Source organism: Micromonas commoda, chromosome 8, assembly GCF_000090985.2.
Source record: "Micromonas commoda chromosome 8, complete sequence".
Taxonomy (NCBI): Eukaryota; Viridiplantae; Chlorophyta; class Mamiellophyceae; order Mamiellales; family Mamiellaceae; genus Micromonas; species Micromonas commoda.
The window spans coordinates 833,306-846,875 of NC_013045.1; the positions used below are offsets into that span (position 1 = coordinate 833,306).

The 13,570-nt window shown below is 62.4% G+C and overlaps 7 protein-coding genes across 7 annotated transcripts; 3 read left to right on the plus strand and 4 right to left on the minus strand.

Moving 5' to 3' along the window:
• Positions 1 to 8: 8 nt before the first annotated feature.
• Positions 9 to 1,382, minus strand: MICPUN_60786 (predicted protein; the record flags this gene model as incomplete). The annotated part of the gene is made up of 1 exon (XM_002508205.1): positions 9 to 1,382. The coding sequence occupies one exon, from the start codon at positions 1,380 to 1,382 to the stop codon at positions 9 to 11; it is 1,374 nt and encodes a 457-aa protein (XP_002508251.1).
• Positions 1,383 to 1,833: 451 nt separating this feature from the next.
• Positions 1,834 to 2,880, plus strand: MICPUN_60787 (predicted protein; the record flags this gene model as incomplete). The annotated part of the gene is made up of 2 exons (XM_002507918.1): positions 1,834 to 1,896; positions 1,961 to 2,880. The coding sequence occupies 2 exons, from the start codon at positions 1,834 to 1,836 to the stop codon at positions 2,729 to 2,731; spliced, it is 834 nt and encodes a 277-aa protein (XP_002507964.1). The 3' UTR covers positions 2,732 to 2,880.
• Positions 2,881 to 2,904: 24 nt separating this feature from the next.
• Positions 2,905 to 4,110, minus strand: MICPUN_84205 (predicted protein; the record flags this gene model as incomplete). The annotated part of the gene is made up of 1 exon (XM_002508206.1): positions 2,905 to 4,110. A coding segment is annotated over one exon (1,206 nt), but the record flags the coding sequence as incomplete, so codon positions are not given.
• A 726-nt stretch (positions 4,111 to 4,836) lies between these two features.
• On the minus strand, positions 4,837 to 6,294 carry MICPUN_84627 (predicted protein; the record flags this gene model as incomplete). The annotated part of the gene is made up of 1 exon (XM_002508207.1): positions 4,837 to 6,294. A coding segment is annotated over one exon (1,458 nt), but the record flags the coding sequence as incomplete, so codon positions are not given.
• Positions 6,295 to 7,239: 945 nt separating this feature from the next.
• On the plus strand, positions 7,240 to 8,230 carry MICPUN_108797 (hypothetical protein). The gene has a single exon (XM_002507919.1). It carries the CDS (start codon positions 7,257 to 7,259, stop codon positions 8,172 to 8,174), a length of 918 nt encoding a protein of 305 aa, XP_002507965.1. The 5' UTR covers positions 7,240 to 7,256; the 3' UTR covers positions 8,175 to 8,230.
• A 25-nt stretch (positions 8,231 to 8,255) lies between these two features.
• MICPUN_84309 (predicted protein) lies at positions 8,256 to 10,379 on the minus strand (the record flags this gene model as incomplete). Its single annotated transcript, XM_002508208.1, has 3 exons — positions 8,256 to 8,762; positions 9,489 to 9,748; positions 9,854 to 10,379. The coding sequence occupies 3 exons, from the start codon at positions 10,377 to 10,379 to the stop codon at positions 8,256 to 8,258; spliced, it is 1,293 nt and encodes a 430-aa protein (XP_002508254.1).
• A 1,706-nt stretch (positions 10,380 to 12,085) lies between these two features.
• Positions 12,086 to 13,540, plus strand: MICPUN_101948 (predicted protein; the record flags this gene model as incomplete). Its single annotated transcript, XM_002507920.1, has 1 exon — positions 12,086 to 13,540. One exon carries the CDS (start codon positions 12,086 to 12,088, stop codon positions 13,538 to 13,540), a length of 1,455 nt encoding a protein of 484 aa, XP_002507966.1.
• Positions 13,541 to 13,570: the final 30 nt, after the last annotated feature.

Consider the following 13,570-nt stretch of genomic DNA (forward strand, 5'->3'; position numbering starts at 1 on the left):
ACAAACGGCTATTCTGTTTGTTGTTCTTTGCTGAATAACCCACGAAGAACAACCGGTGCCCAAGTTATCAGAATACCCATGAAGAAAAGTGTGTTCGATATCGAGAGCGCGAATATGGTCACCCACGTCTTCCTAACTTCGCGCTTGCAGAAGAACGGGGCATTCTCCTTGAAGATTTGGCACGGGTGACAGTTGGGCTGAGAGAACAGGTACTCGAACGACTCGACACCAATCTGTTTCTCGTAAAAGTTGCACCGTTGCTTGCCGAAGAAGTCGTCGTCGCCTCGGGGACGGCTCTTATCTGTGACCAACTTGAGCGTGGTGGTCTTCGGATATAAGGGCGTGATTCCCACACACTTCTGCTTGTAAATGACAAAGTAATCGCCTTTACCCTTCTCGGTATAAGGCTGAGCGGAAGCCGGCGCGGCCCACCTCAACTCCGATGGTGCTGCGAAGACATGTGGGAAGGAGTATGTGCCATTTTCAAAGAGGTCGGCTTGTTCCGCTGCGGAGATGGCTCCGTCGCACTTTGCGACATAATCCGTCTCGTTCGACGGATGGAACGTGCCATATTGACCGCAATTCCAAGGCGTGTCGAGGGTGCAAGAGGAATCCCACTTTAGCTCTTTGTTGGCCAACCCGATGTAGCCGTAACCGTTAAAATAATCGTAGCCTCTCTTGTACGCCTCGGAGAAGGGCATCTCGGTCGGCGACATGTACCCATCTTGCGGATTAAACTTGGAATGTTTTTCGTACCCCTTGTAAAACGGAACCACGCAAGTGTCCGGATAGCTGTACACGACGTCGGAAAGATGCGGGAAGGGCTTGTGGTAAAGGGTCATTGTGTTGATGCTGTACCGAAGTCCGGTGGTGAAGTTCCATGGCCCGTCGTAACTGGACGGCGGCTGGGATCCATCAAAGCCGCTATACACCAATAATCCGTAATGGCCGTAGCGAATCAAATTATCGACTGTCGGTGGCACGTACTCCTTGGTCATACATTCGTCGTACGTCATGTTCAGCCCGTAAATCTTGTCGCCAACGAGGGGGCGGCATGTCCACCCGTCAGTTCCCGACTTATCCTGAGCAGACACCGTTGTCTCTGGAACCGTGGCCACGTAGTGATAAAAGCACTGCCCGGCAAACGCGAGTGCGCCGATGATGTTTATTAAGACGAAAGCAATTTTCAGGTAACTGGGCTTATGCACCGTTTCCGCACCCGTTTCCTCCAAGTCGTACCACGCCATCGGCAGATTGATGGCGTTCATCAGTTTGTTGCCGAGATTCGCCTTCTTGCCGGCCCCGTTCGCATCACGTCTCCTACTCGAATCGGCATGGGGCACGGAGAACATCGCCGAGGATATGTTTGATAATGTGGACATCGGTCGTCGCAAACGAAGGTCGACGAGGCTGTGCTGCCTGTGCCCGCAGGAGCGCGGGTGCGTTGGGTGACAATGCGTTGGGGTTTCCTCTTCGTCAGCACGACGTTGACAGAAACGGCTTCCTTGCGGCTGCGGACCTATCAAGCTCAAAGGCGCATTTTGCAGAGTAGTTAGCTGTGTGCCGGAGGATTTATTCCCTTTTCGCTTGGGTTGCTTTCACACGCAATGTGTCATGCCTTGATCCAATTCCGAGTGCCTGGCTCGTTTCGGCCTGTTTGCCTGTGCTCTGAGAGTCGAAAATCGAATCTCAGGAGATCAGATTTATTATTCTTTTTTGCAAGGGACGGTCGCAACAACGAGCCAAAGCGAGCCGCGCCGTCCTCGCAACCCGCTGCTCACCGCTGCTCACCGCGCCCTGGCATAGCCCAGAGAGCGCGTGAGCGCCGGTGCCATGAAGTTCGGCCAAAAATTCACCGAGATTATCGCCGCGACTCACCCATCAGTGAGCGACCAGGTGCGGCGCGCATGCCGAGAAAAGTACAAATATTCCTTTCCTGACGCGTGCCACCTCTCCGCAGTTCCTGTGCTACAAGACGCTGAAGAAGTGCCTCAAGGCCATCCCGGAGTACAAGGCGACGACCGCGAATGGTGATACCACGATCAAGCCCGGGGAAAAGCGTAAGCTGACCGACGAGCAGAGGCTGTTCCTCAAGACGCTCAACGCTGAGCTGCAAAAGTTTAACAGATTCTTCATCTCGGCTGAGGAGGACTTCGTGATGAAGGAGACGAAACTGGAGGCGGCGTACAGACAGGTGGTGAACACAGACGGCAGCAGGGCGCCGAGGTTCACGATGCAAAGGTGCCGCGCCGCGTGCCGGGCGCTCGCGGACTTCCACGGCGAGCTCGTCCTGATGGAGCACTGGGTCAGCCTCAACTACACTGCGCTGGTGAAAATCCTGAAGAAGCACGACAAGCGCTCAAACCTGTCGCTTCGCTCGCCTTTCCTCGTCAGCGTCCTGCAGCAACCGTTCTACAGCACCGAAGTACTCACGCAGCTCATCACTAAAACAGAATCCAGGTTTCGCAAGCTCAACGCGCTCATCGCATCCAGAGGGAACGAGGCTGAGGCGAATGGGAGTGAGACGAACGGGCACGTTGCAAATGGCGCGGATGCCGAGGACAACGAGGACGTGGTGGCGACGGTCAGCACCGCAGAGGTGTCTCTATCTCTGTCCAGGACCAAAGCCGCAATGGAGTGCTGGAACGGTCTGAAGGATTCGGACTCGATCAAGCGACCGCTGGGGGACGTGCCGGTGCTTCTTCAGGCCAAGAGGGCGAGGAGCTCGTGACCTTCCAATTTTCCCCCAAGTGCAAAAAAGTCAAGCCGGGGGGCATGTATTAGTGCCTTTGACTAGATCATTTATCCGCAGCTCGGAGCCGGGCATGCGCGCGCAGCAGCTTGCAACGCTGTATCAATAATACCTACCACGTTACGAAATTTCATCACGCAAAACGGCTAATCTTATCGGCTCGCGGGAACAAGCGCGCCTCGCGTCGGCATCGGCGGCAGATTCCCGAGCGTCACCCCGCTCCTCTTAACCCCGTGCCTCGCGTTCGTGCTTCCATCTCCCGGCGGCGCGTCCAGCGTCTCGTCCGACAGCACCCCGAGGGTCCGCTCTAGGATATCCCCCACCGTCACGTCCGGGTTCCTGGCGTCCTCCTTGAGCGCCTCGTCGACGCGGCGACGCCAAACCTTCGCGTTGGGCTCGCCCAAAAACAAATTCTGCAGCGGGTGCATGAGGTGCCGCGTGCTCGGCACCGAGTACCCGTCCTTCGTCGTCCCGAAACGCCCGCGCGTCGCGTCGCAGTACTTGACGTACTCGTTCAGCAGGTCGCGCCTGGACGTCCGCGGGTTGGACTCGGCCCCGAACACCCTCACGTCCGCGTCGCTCAGGACGCCCCACGGATCCGCGTGAACCGCCCTCCCGATCATCGTCCCGACCAGCCGACCCCCGCCCGTCGGCACCCCGACCCCGCGCGCAACCTCCGCCGCCTCCTCGAGCGTGTCGATGCCGCCGTTGACGACGAATGCCACCTCGGGAAAGTCCCTCGCGAGGGCGTACGCCCACTCGTACCGAAGCGGCGGCACCGTCCGGTTCTCCGCCGGGGATAGACCCGCGAGCAGCGCCTTCCTCGCGTGTATCGCGAACAACGGCCTGCCGTCCGTCCGCGTCGGGACCATCGCGCACGCCACCGTCTCCACGAACCTGCAGAGATCGTCGTACGAGTCGTGGTCGTCCACGCCGATGCGGCACTTCACCGTCACCGGGGCGCCGCCGCTGTTTTCCCTCATCGCCGCGACGACGTCCCTGACCAGTTCGGGCTCCAGCATGAGCGCGGCACCGAAGGCGCCCTTGCCCGCCACCTTCGGCGAGGGGCACCCACAGTTGAGGTTGATCTCGTCGTAGCCGTACGGCGCCGCCACCGCCGTCGCGCGCGCCATCGTCTCCGGATCCGAGCCGCCCAGCTGCAAGACGCTGGGGTGCGTCGCCGTGGGAAAGTCGAGGTAGCGGTCCAGCCGCGGATGGTCCGTGTGCACCAGGGTCTGGTCCACCTCCATCTCCGTGTACAGCCACGTGTGCCGCGACAGCAGGCGGCAGAGGTGCCTGAAGTGCGCGGTGGTGTAGTCCATCATGGGCGCGACGGAGAGGAGCTGGGGCGGGGGCGGGGGCGGATGGAGGTCGCCGGGTACGTTCCCGCGCCACCACGCGCCGTCCGCGTACCTTCCCGGCGGGCCGATATCGCGCGTTGACGAGAGCGCCGGGGTCGGGGCGACGCCGTAGGGCGCCGGCGGGTTCCACCAGCCGGGCGAGGCGGCGTCGAGCGCCAAGATGCGCCGGGACGCCCACTCGATTCCGCCGACGTCGCCCCGAGCACCCACGTCCACGGTCTCCTCCACGGGGGGCTTAGCTCCGGGGCACGAGCTCGAGGCGATCGCGCTGGACGGCGCGTCGCCGTCGTCGTCGCCATCCGCGGTCGCGGTCGCGGCGGCGAAGCACCGCGCGGCGCGTCCCCGTCCGAGATGGTGCGCGAGACAACGCGCGGTGGAAAGTCGGCGCCCGGCAAAACCCTGGCCTCTCGCAGAGCACGGAACCACCGCGGCGACGAGGCGCGACCGCGCGACCCGCGGAGTCTCGCGCACCTTCCTTCCCCCGCGCACCACCCGCCGCCCCAGCGCGGCGCCGGGCACCCCGAGCGCGAGCGCCAACATCCGCGCAGTCATGGAATGGAATGCGCGAGGCTGATGAGGCGAAAAACACACACGTGCAATCAGACAGGAGCACAAATCGTGAAGGAGAGCACCCCAGAAAGCGTTTCACAAGAGGCGATTCGCCAAACCGTCACGCGCGCGCGACGCGATTCGCACAAACTACGATCACCAAAGTCTCACCCATCACCCCCCCTCCACGAACGCCCCGACCCTTCCAGCCGCGCACAACCCGTCCACCGCGGCGCTCACGATCCCGCCCGCGTACCCCGCGCCTTCGCCCACCGGGAAGAAACCCGCCGCCGTGGCGCTCTGGTAATCCTCCGAGTCGCGGACGACGCGAACGGGGCTGGACGTCCTCGCCTCGGGGGCGTGTAGAAGCGCGTCGGGGCCGGCAAAACCGGGCACCTTCCTGTCGAACGCGATGAGGGATTCGCGCACCGCCTCGGTAACCGCGGGCGGGTACAGCAAGTCGAGCCTGGCGGGGACGACGCCGAGCCGGTACGAAGACGTCGGCAACGCGGCGGGGTCGCTCTCTCTCCCCTCGATGAAGTCGGGCGCGGTCTGCACCGGCACGGTCAGGTCGCCGCCGCCCATGCGCGACGCCTCGCGCTCGATGTGCCGCTGAAAGTCGAGCCCCGCCAACGCCTCGCGCCCGGGCGCGGCACAGAAGGGCATCGCGTCAGCCTCGGTAATTGTCGACACCAAACCGCTGTTGGCCCAATCGCTCCCCCGCTTCGAGAAGGACATCCCGTTCACGCAAAGCTCCTCGGGGACGGTGCTGGTGGGAACGATCTGACCGCCGGGACACATGCAGAACGAGTAGCACGCCCGCTGGACGTACTCCGCGCCGGGTGACGCGGAGACCTCGACGTCGGATCGGCACTGGTGCGCGAGCCGGTAATCGGCGACGGGGAGCGGCCCCTTGCCCTTCGCGGCGAGCGACGCGAGGTCCTCGCCGTACTGAAGCTCGTTGAGCAGCGCCTGCGGGTGTTCGATCCTGAACCCCGCCGCGAACGGCTGATACTTGAGCTCGATGCCGTCCGTCAGGAGGTTCTCCATCAGGTTCCTCGCGGAGTGACCCGCCGCGAGTATCACGGCTTTCGCCTTGAGAGTCTCGGGCGCGCCGGGCCGCTCGGAGCCCGTGTCGCCGCGGCTATTCTTCCGCACTACGACCCCGCACGCCCTCATGCTCCTCCCGTCGCCGGTATCGTCGGTATTCTCGAACAGCACCCTGTCCACGGTGCACCCGAAGCGTATATCCGCGCCCCTGCCGACGAGGTACTCCCTCGCGTTTCTGAGTATTCGAACCAGCCTGTCCGTGCCCAGGTGGGGCTTCCCAGTCACCAAAATCTCCGGCGGCGCCCCGAACGCCACGAGCGATCTCAACACCGTGCGCACGTCGTCGCTGTTCCTTCCGATGCGCGTCGTGAGCTTGCCGTCCGACCACGTTCCCGCGCCGCCCTCGCCGTAACACAGGTTACTGTCCGAGTTTAAAACGCGCCTGGCGAAGAGAGCGCCGATGTCGCGGCCGCGTCCCTCCACCGGCTGCCCGCGCTCCAGCACCGTCACCGGCACGCCAGCCTCCGCGAGTGCGAGCGCCGCGAAGAGTCCCGCGGGTCCGAGACCCACGATCACCACCCTGTCGTCGTCGTCGGCGCACTCCGCTCGGAGCGCTCCGCTTGGAGACTCGGAGTCAAAGTCGAGCGTCGGCTCGTCGTCCCAGTCGCGCCTCACGCGCTCCAGCTTCTTCGGCCTGGGCCGTATGTCCAGTTTCTTGATGGACCCGCCCGCGACCGTCGCGCTATCGACGCAGACGTCGTCCACGTCCAGGACGTACGAGAATCCCACCTCGTTGATCTTGCGCGCGTCGCACGACTTTCGAACCACGCGAACGCCGTAGCCTTCGCCGTCTTTCAACAGGTGCGTGCCGTCCTCCCTGGTGCGTCCGATTGGGAGGCCGAGGAGCTTGCAGGCCTCGTCTCTGAGGGCGTCGGTGACCTCGAAGCTGTCCTTCCCCGGGTCGAGGGCCAGCGGGAGCTTGACGTCGAACAGTCGCCAGGCGGTGCTGCCGTCGGCGGTGAGTTCCTTCTTTGTCGGCGGTGGCGATTGGGCACTGGAGCGGCCGCCCCGACCGCCCCCTCGACCGCCCCGTCCGCCCCCTCGGCCTCTTCGCGCGCCCCGTCCGCCGCTCTTACTGCGCGTCTTGAGTTCCGCGGCTTCCCTGCCCTTGTCCGCCGCGTTCTTCTCCCGCTTCATCCCAGGCCACTCCGCCGCCGACACGATTGTGCAAACGCGGCGGTTGGTTAACGCGACACCACGTAGCGGAACGCGCGCGCCAGCGATGCCGCCCGGCATCGCGGGGAGCATAACGCGCCGAGGCGATGTCATCCACGCCGAGTGCGCTTTGAGGAGCATCGTCGCCATCGTCCGTAGGCAATCTACTGGCGCTGGCGGATGTGTCGAGCCCTCGCCGACAGCCGTCGAAAAAAAGCAACAAGAGCAAACGCGTCGAATGCCTGGTCAGTCATTTGGCAGCTGGGCAGCATTGCACAAGCAGACGAGCTGTCAACACATATCGCCGAGCAACACGTCGCGCGACTATCATGGCGTCGCGACGAGCGCTTTCCCACGTTGTTTCCGCTTTTCGCGCGAACAAAGATCTCGTGCACGCGCGATATCATCAGCCCAGGTCGCAGCTGCCCGCACACCTCGGCTCGTGGGTCCAGCCCGCTCGGCCAATTTCGTCCAATAATTGCCTGGCTGCCAACGCGGCTCAGGCTGTGGGCAAGGCGAGCGAGGAGCAGGCCGAGCACCCTGCCGCCAAGCCCGTCGCCAAGCCCGCCCCCGCGGTTACGGGTTCCACCGCCGCGGAGGCGAGGATCCGCGGGCACGCCGCCGAGAGCGAGGTCGTAGCCAAGGCGCCCCTCGAGAGTTCGAGGGCCGCGTCCCAGATGGAGAGGGGGTTCCAGAGTGGGCTCCCACCCTCCCCGTCCGTCGTGGTCATCGACACGCTCGAATTACTGCGTGGCTTCGAGCGCGCGGGCTTCAGCGCGCAGCAAGCGGAGGCGATCACGAGGGCCACCCTGGCGGTGACAAAGTCCTCGGTGGACCCGCTCGCGACCAAGTCCGACCTTGAGAGGCACATTCTGGGGCAGCTCAGCGAACTGAGAGAGTTCAAGCAGGACATTGGCTCGCGGCACAGGGAGGCCGCTGCGAACTCGAAGCACATGGCCGACATGGTCCTCGCGGAGTGCGAGAAGCTCAGGGCGGAGCTGAGGTACACCCACGAAAAGGTGACGAGCTCGCAGAAGCTGGACCTCAACCTGGAGCGTGGGCGCATCAGAGACGACCTCACAGCTCAGGACAACAAAATGGCCGCGGCGGAGGCTCGGCTGGACAGGGAGATGGCGGCGATGCGAACCACGATCGAGGCGGCCAAAAACGACGTCATCAAATACGCTGTCGGTACTATCATGTCGTTCGGCGCGCTCAGCCTCGGTCTCATGCGGTTGCTGGGTTGAACCTGACGGCAAACCAGCTACTAGTCTTGTCATGTACGAAGGTAAAATCATTTTCTATTAGCCCGCTTCTCGATGGCCCTTTTATCTGTAGGTCCACCCATCGCCGTCCAGCTCGTACTGCGGCTGTCGCCCCTCCATTACCCACATCGTAATCTTCTCCATGAGCGTGTTCAGCTTCTCGCGCTTGATTGGCTTTGCGATAAACCCGTGCATCTGGCATGCCTTGCACTCCTCCACCACCGATTCAGCCACGTCCGCGGTGAGCGCAACGATGTGCGGCCTGGCCAGCCCGGGCCGCGCCAGCACGTGCCCGAATATCTCCCTCGTCGCCTGTAGCCCGTCCATGACCGGCATCTGCAGGTCCATCAGAATAAGGTCGAACGACTCCCCTGCGTCAGCCTTCTCAACGAATAAGTCGAGCGCCTCCTTCCCGTTGTTCACCACGGCAGCCCTGAACCCCACCGAGTGAAGCAGCTTCACCGCAACCTTTTGGTTCATCAGGTTATCCTCCGCGATCAGTACCCGCACCTGCGCCTTGGCGTCGGGCTCGAGCTCAAACAGCGTGGACTGCTTCTGGAACTCGAGTCGCTCGGCGCTTGTGAGCCCCACCGTGGACGGCGACCGCCGAATATTGGGCTTCTGCTTGAGCTTCTCAGCACCCTTGGGCAGTGTCCACTTCTCAACGACATCAACAATCCAGTCGACGAAGTTGCGGCTGATGAGGGGCTTGGCGTTGACGGTGACGCGGTCACTCAGCACACACGCAGACGAAAACGTGAGGACCATCACGCTCGGCGCCGGTTTGGTGACGGCGTCGCTGGATATGCGCCGGCCCTTGGTGTCAGGGGCCAAGGTGTCGGGACACGTCAGCCGCTGCTGCGAGGACTCGTACGCGCGGGTATGTTGCATCACGGCCACGTTGAGCATGTTGATGAACTCGCTGCAGCTGTCAAAGTACTTCCCGTCTGCCTCATCGAGCACGTGCTTGTCCTTCAGCCCCAACAGCCGGGCGCCCGCCCCGGGCACGGCTTCCGAGTTGAACATCGCCGAAAACTCCTCGCGCAGATGAGGCGATAGCACCGCGCTCTTGGGTATGTACTCGCGATCGATAAGAATGCCCACTGCGTCGCCCCATCCCTCGCTTCCCTTGAGCAGGTTTCTGGCCTGACTGTCGTTCAACACAACGGGAAGCAGACCCGCGTGTGTGGACAAGGATTTCGCGTTTCGGACAAAGGAATCGCATGTGCTCACCACCAAAATGGTCCGCCCGAGCAGCGTCGCCGCCACAGGACTCAACGAGGGCATCGTCTGAACATCCCTGCCCAACTTGGCTGTAAATGCAAACCGCGATCCACACCCAACGCCACTAGAAACAAGGCTCATGTCTCCCTGCATGAGACGCACCAGCTTGAGGCAGATCGCCAGACCCAGGCCAGTGCCCTGCTGCGATCTTGTTCGAGAGGAGTTGACCTGGTGAAACGCGGTGAACAGCTCAGATTGGTCATCGGGGGGGATGCCAACGCCGGTGTCAATGACCTCAAAGAGCAGCGTGACAGAGTCGCCGCTTGACGGGCCTCGGGGCGACCCGCTGGCTTCGCCAGTGACGAGATCCCACATCGCATCAGCGTGTCTCACATCCTCCAGCGAGCGTGTCTCGTCCTCATCTTGTTCTAACGCACGAATCTTCAGCTCGACTGAACCTTTTGGGGTAAACTTGACAGCGTTGGAGATGAGATTGGTGACCACCTGGCGGATGCGCATGTCATCGCCGAGCAACCGCTGCGGTACATTCGACGCGATGCAATAGTTGAGCACGAGCCGCTTGTTGTTCGCCTTGATACTCTGCATCTCTAGCGAGAGGTCGATGCACGACTCGATCGAGAAGGGTTTGACGTTGAGTGCCAATTTCTCAGCTTCAATCTTGGAAAAGTCCAGGACATCTGATACGAGCGCCAGGAGCGTGTGCGACGTCCTGATGACCATATCCGTCAGCTCGCGCTGTTCCGCGGTGAGATCCGGGATGTACGACAGTAGCTCACTGCCTGCGATGATTGCGTTGAGCGGCGTTCGAATTTCGTGGCTCATGTTCGCCAGGAACGAAGATTTGGCAATGACCATCGCCTCGCTCTTCTCCTTGGCCTCTTTCATCTGCAGCTTGCTCTTGTACTCGTCCGTCACGTCCCGTGCGGTGGCCAGCACGACCATGTGCTGGAAACCGGCCTTATCCATGGGTAAATGAGTCATGGAAAGGACCACCCGCCGCGGGTCCTCGTGGTTTCGCAGGTGCACGTCCACCTCAATCCGGATGTCATACTCGACCGAGTCGTCGTCCTTGCTCCTGTACTCCTTCAGCGCCGTCTCTAGCACCTGCATCTCCGTCGGTGGGTTGGGTTCTTGTTGATACCCGCGCAACGCGGCTTTCCACTCAGCCTGCCTCCGCTTCGCCGCCCGGCGCAGGTCATCCTGCGCCTGCGAAAGCTTCGCCTTTGTCTCTGGTGTGACGGTATCGCCAAACATGCTGACCAAAGTCTTCCCCACCACGCTGTTCTCAAATTTTGTGTCATTCACGTCAGCCTGGGTCATCCGTTTAAGCGCGTTGTTGGCGTATATGATGCAGCCCTCGGTGTCGCCAATGTTTATGTGGCTCTTCGACGAGCAGATCGACTTGAGGGACTTACTCGAGTTCTGCTTCCTTATCACCGGCGTTTCGTTTTGGTAATCGTGGCCTTCACTCGAGCCCGCAATGCTCATTGAGCTCACCCCGCGCTCCGCATCCTCGACGGATACGCTACTCGTGCTCACGTCGTCTGTCTTTTCGATGTCCATGCCGTCTGGGTTTCCCGGCGAGACAGCAAAGTCTAGCAAGAACACCCCCTCCTTGATGGCGTTCATCGCCTCGCCGAGCCATGGCTGGTGCGCGGGTTTACTGAGTTCGTGGCTCACGAGCTTGGCGCACGAAACGAGCTGCTGGAGCTTGTGACTGTCGAACCAGCCCTCGGGATGGGGCTCAAAGTCTATGAGGCACAGCGTGCCCAGCTTGAACCCGTCCACCAGCAGCGGCGCTCCCGCGTAGAAACGGATGTGCGGTTCGCCAACCACGAGCGGGTTCTCCGAGAACCTCGGATCCTTTCGCGCGTCGGGGACGAGTAAGACCTTCGGATCAAGGGGCAGCAGCGTCCACGCGCAGAAGGACTCGGGTCTGCCCGTCTCAGTCACGCTGAAGTTCGCGCGGGACTTGAACCACTGCCGGTGGGAGTCCAGGAGGGACACGAGCACGACAGGTATGTTGAAGAGTTCAGCGCACATCGTTGTCACTGCGTCGAGGGTTTTGTCGGGCTTGGTGTCCAGCAGGAGCTTCTTGTGCAGCGCGGCGAGGCGCTCTTTTTCATCCTTGGGCTGTTGTTTATGGGAACGCAGACGTCAGCACGAGTGGATCGATGAAACGGACGATGGATGCGCCTCGCGTCGTCAAAGCGGTTCCGGTGAAATTGGGTGCCCTTGTTATTCATTAATGCGGGGCTCTTTGTTGTTCGGGCGCGCGCACCGTGGGAGCCCCGACGTAGTTTCCCTCCTTGTCGAAGGGGTGAGCCCTGTACCCTGCCGACACCAGGTCATCGTCTGTCAGGACGAGCTTATCTAGCTCGCAAAACGACATTCCCAGCGAACCGAACCCGCCCCCGGACGACGCGCCATTCGCGGACTGGTTGGTTGTCAACTCAGGCGCACTTTTAGGATTTCGTCGAGTCCGAGTTGGCAGCACTGATTGGTCCAAGGTAGCACGGCAGCAAGGTTTTTGCGTAAATTTCGATACGAGATCTCAGTCGGCAGAAAGTTCTTTCATCGGTCAGCTTGGAGTGCGAGCGCCCAGCAGTACGAGCAGAAGGCACCTCGCCACACTTTTCAGGAGCGCGATGGCCGACGCCGGACAACAAAGCCTCGACCTGTGCGAGGCCGAGCAGTCGGAGCTCGCGAGGCGCTACGTGCTGACCAGCGAGCTGTACATCGAAGAGCCGTGGTCGCACGCGGGCCCGCGCTCCGTCTCCCCGTTCGCGCCGTGCGCCGCGAGCCGGCTGCCGCACGTCTTCGACGCGGCGAGGCTGACTGGAGACAGCGTGCTGTGGGACCTGGGTTGCGGGGACGGGAGGATACTCCACGAGGCGGCCGCGAGGTACGGATGCAGGTGCGTGGGGGTGGAGATCGACGCGCCGTGCCTCGACATGTGCAAAGAGGGCGCGTCGAGGCTGGGCGCGGACGTGGACAACAGGTGCTCGTGGTTCCTCCGCGACATGACATCCATGCCCTCGGGGTCGCTGGGCACGGACGATTCGCTCGGCCCGGACGTCCCCGCGCCCTCGGTGCTCCTCCTGTTCATCACCGGTCACGGCCTCAAGGCGATGTCGCCGTGGCTCAAGCGCGAGTGGGAGGAGGCGCCCACGCCGTTCGCCATCGTCACCTGCGTCGAGGCGCTGGACTCGTGCATCGACTACAACGACGGCGTCCCGTTTGACGACGCCGACGCCAACCCGGACGGATGGCACGTGTACAGGGACCCGGTGCACGCCAAGTACGGCGTGTTCGTCGTCCCGCCCAGGGACATCGGCGTGCATCAGTGGGCGTCTTCGAGGCCGAGCGCCGTGGACTGCGGCCCGGACGCCGTCGCGAACCACGCGCCGGCGATTGCCCGCGGGGTCCTTCGCGAAGCCGACATTCGCGCAGTGGAAAAACTCGCCGCGAGGCTCGACGCCGGACGCGGGGGCACCGACGGAAAGGACGATAAGGACGATAAGGACGACGACGACGCGTCGGGAGAGGCACTCGCGATGAGACTCTCGAACGCGATGGGAGAGGGCGGCGACGACGCGTGGAGCGAGGTGGAGGACGCGTACCACTCGTTAAAAACGCACCGCGTCACGCACCTTCACGCGGACGACGCGCTCGCGACCGAGGCGCCCGCGGTTCGCGCGAGGCTTCTACGGGCCGCGTTCGACGCGGACGCGGGGCGGTGCGAGAGCGGGGGCGGGTGGGGTCTCCTGCCCGGTCGGCCGGTGTTTCTGAGGTCCGCGGAGTATCACGACTACTCGAGCGGCGGGGGGGTCACCGAGGAGAACCATAGGGACCAAGGGAGCGTGCTGACCGTGTCGGTGCATCTCGAGGTGAGCGACGACGGCGGGGGAGGGGTATTCGCGACGTGGGACGGAGACGGAACGCGGACCGAGTTCAGGGACTTACGTCGCGGAGACGCGGTGATATTCTGCTCGGAAAAGAGGCACGGCGTGTCGCCGCTCGTCGCCGAAGGCGCGGTGAGAAAGTCGGTGGTCCTCGAGCTCTGGGAGAGGGGATCCACAAAACACAATCGGCATAGGTAAGAATAATTTTACAAAGCTCTTACGAATCTT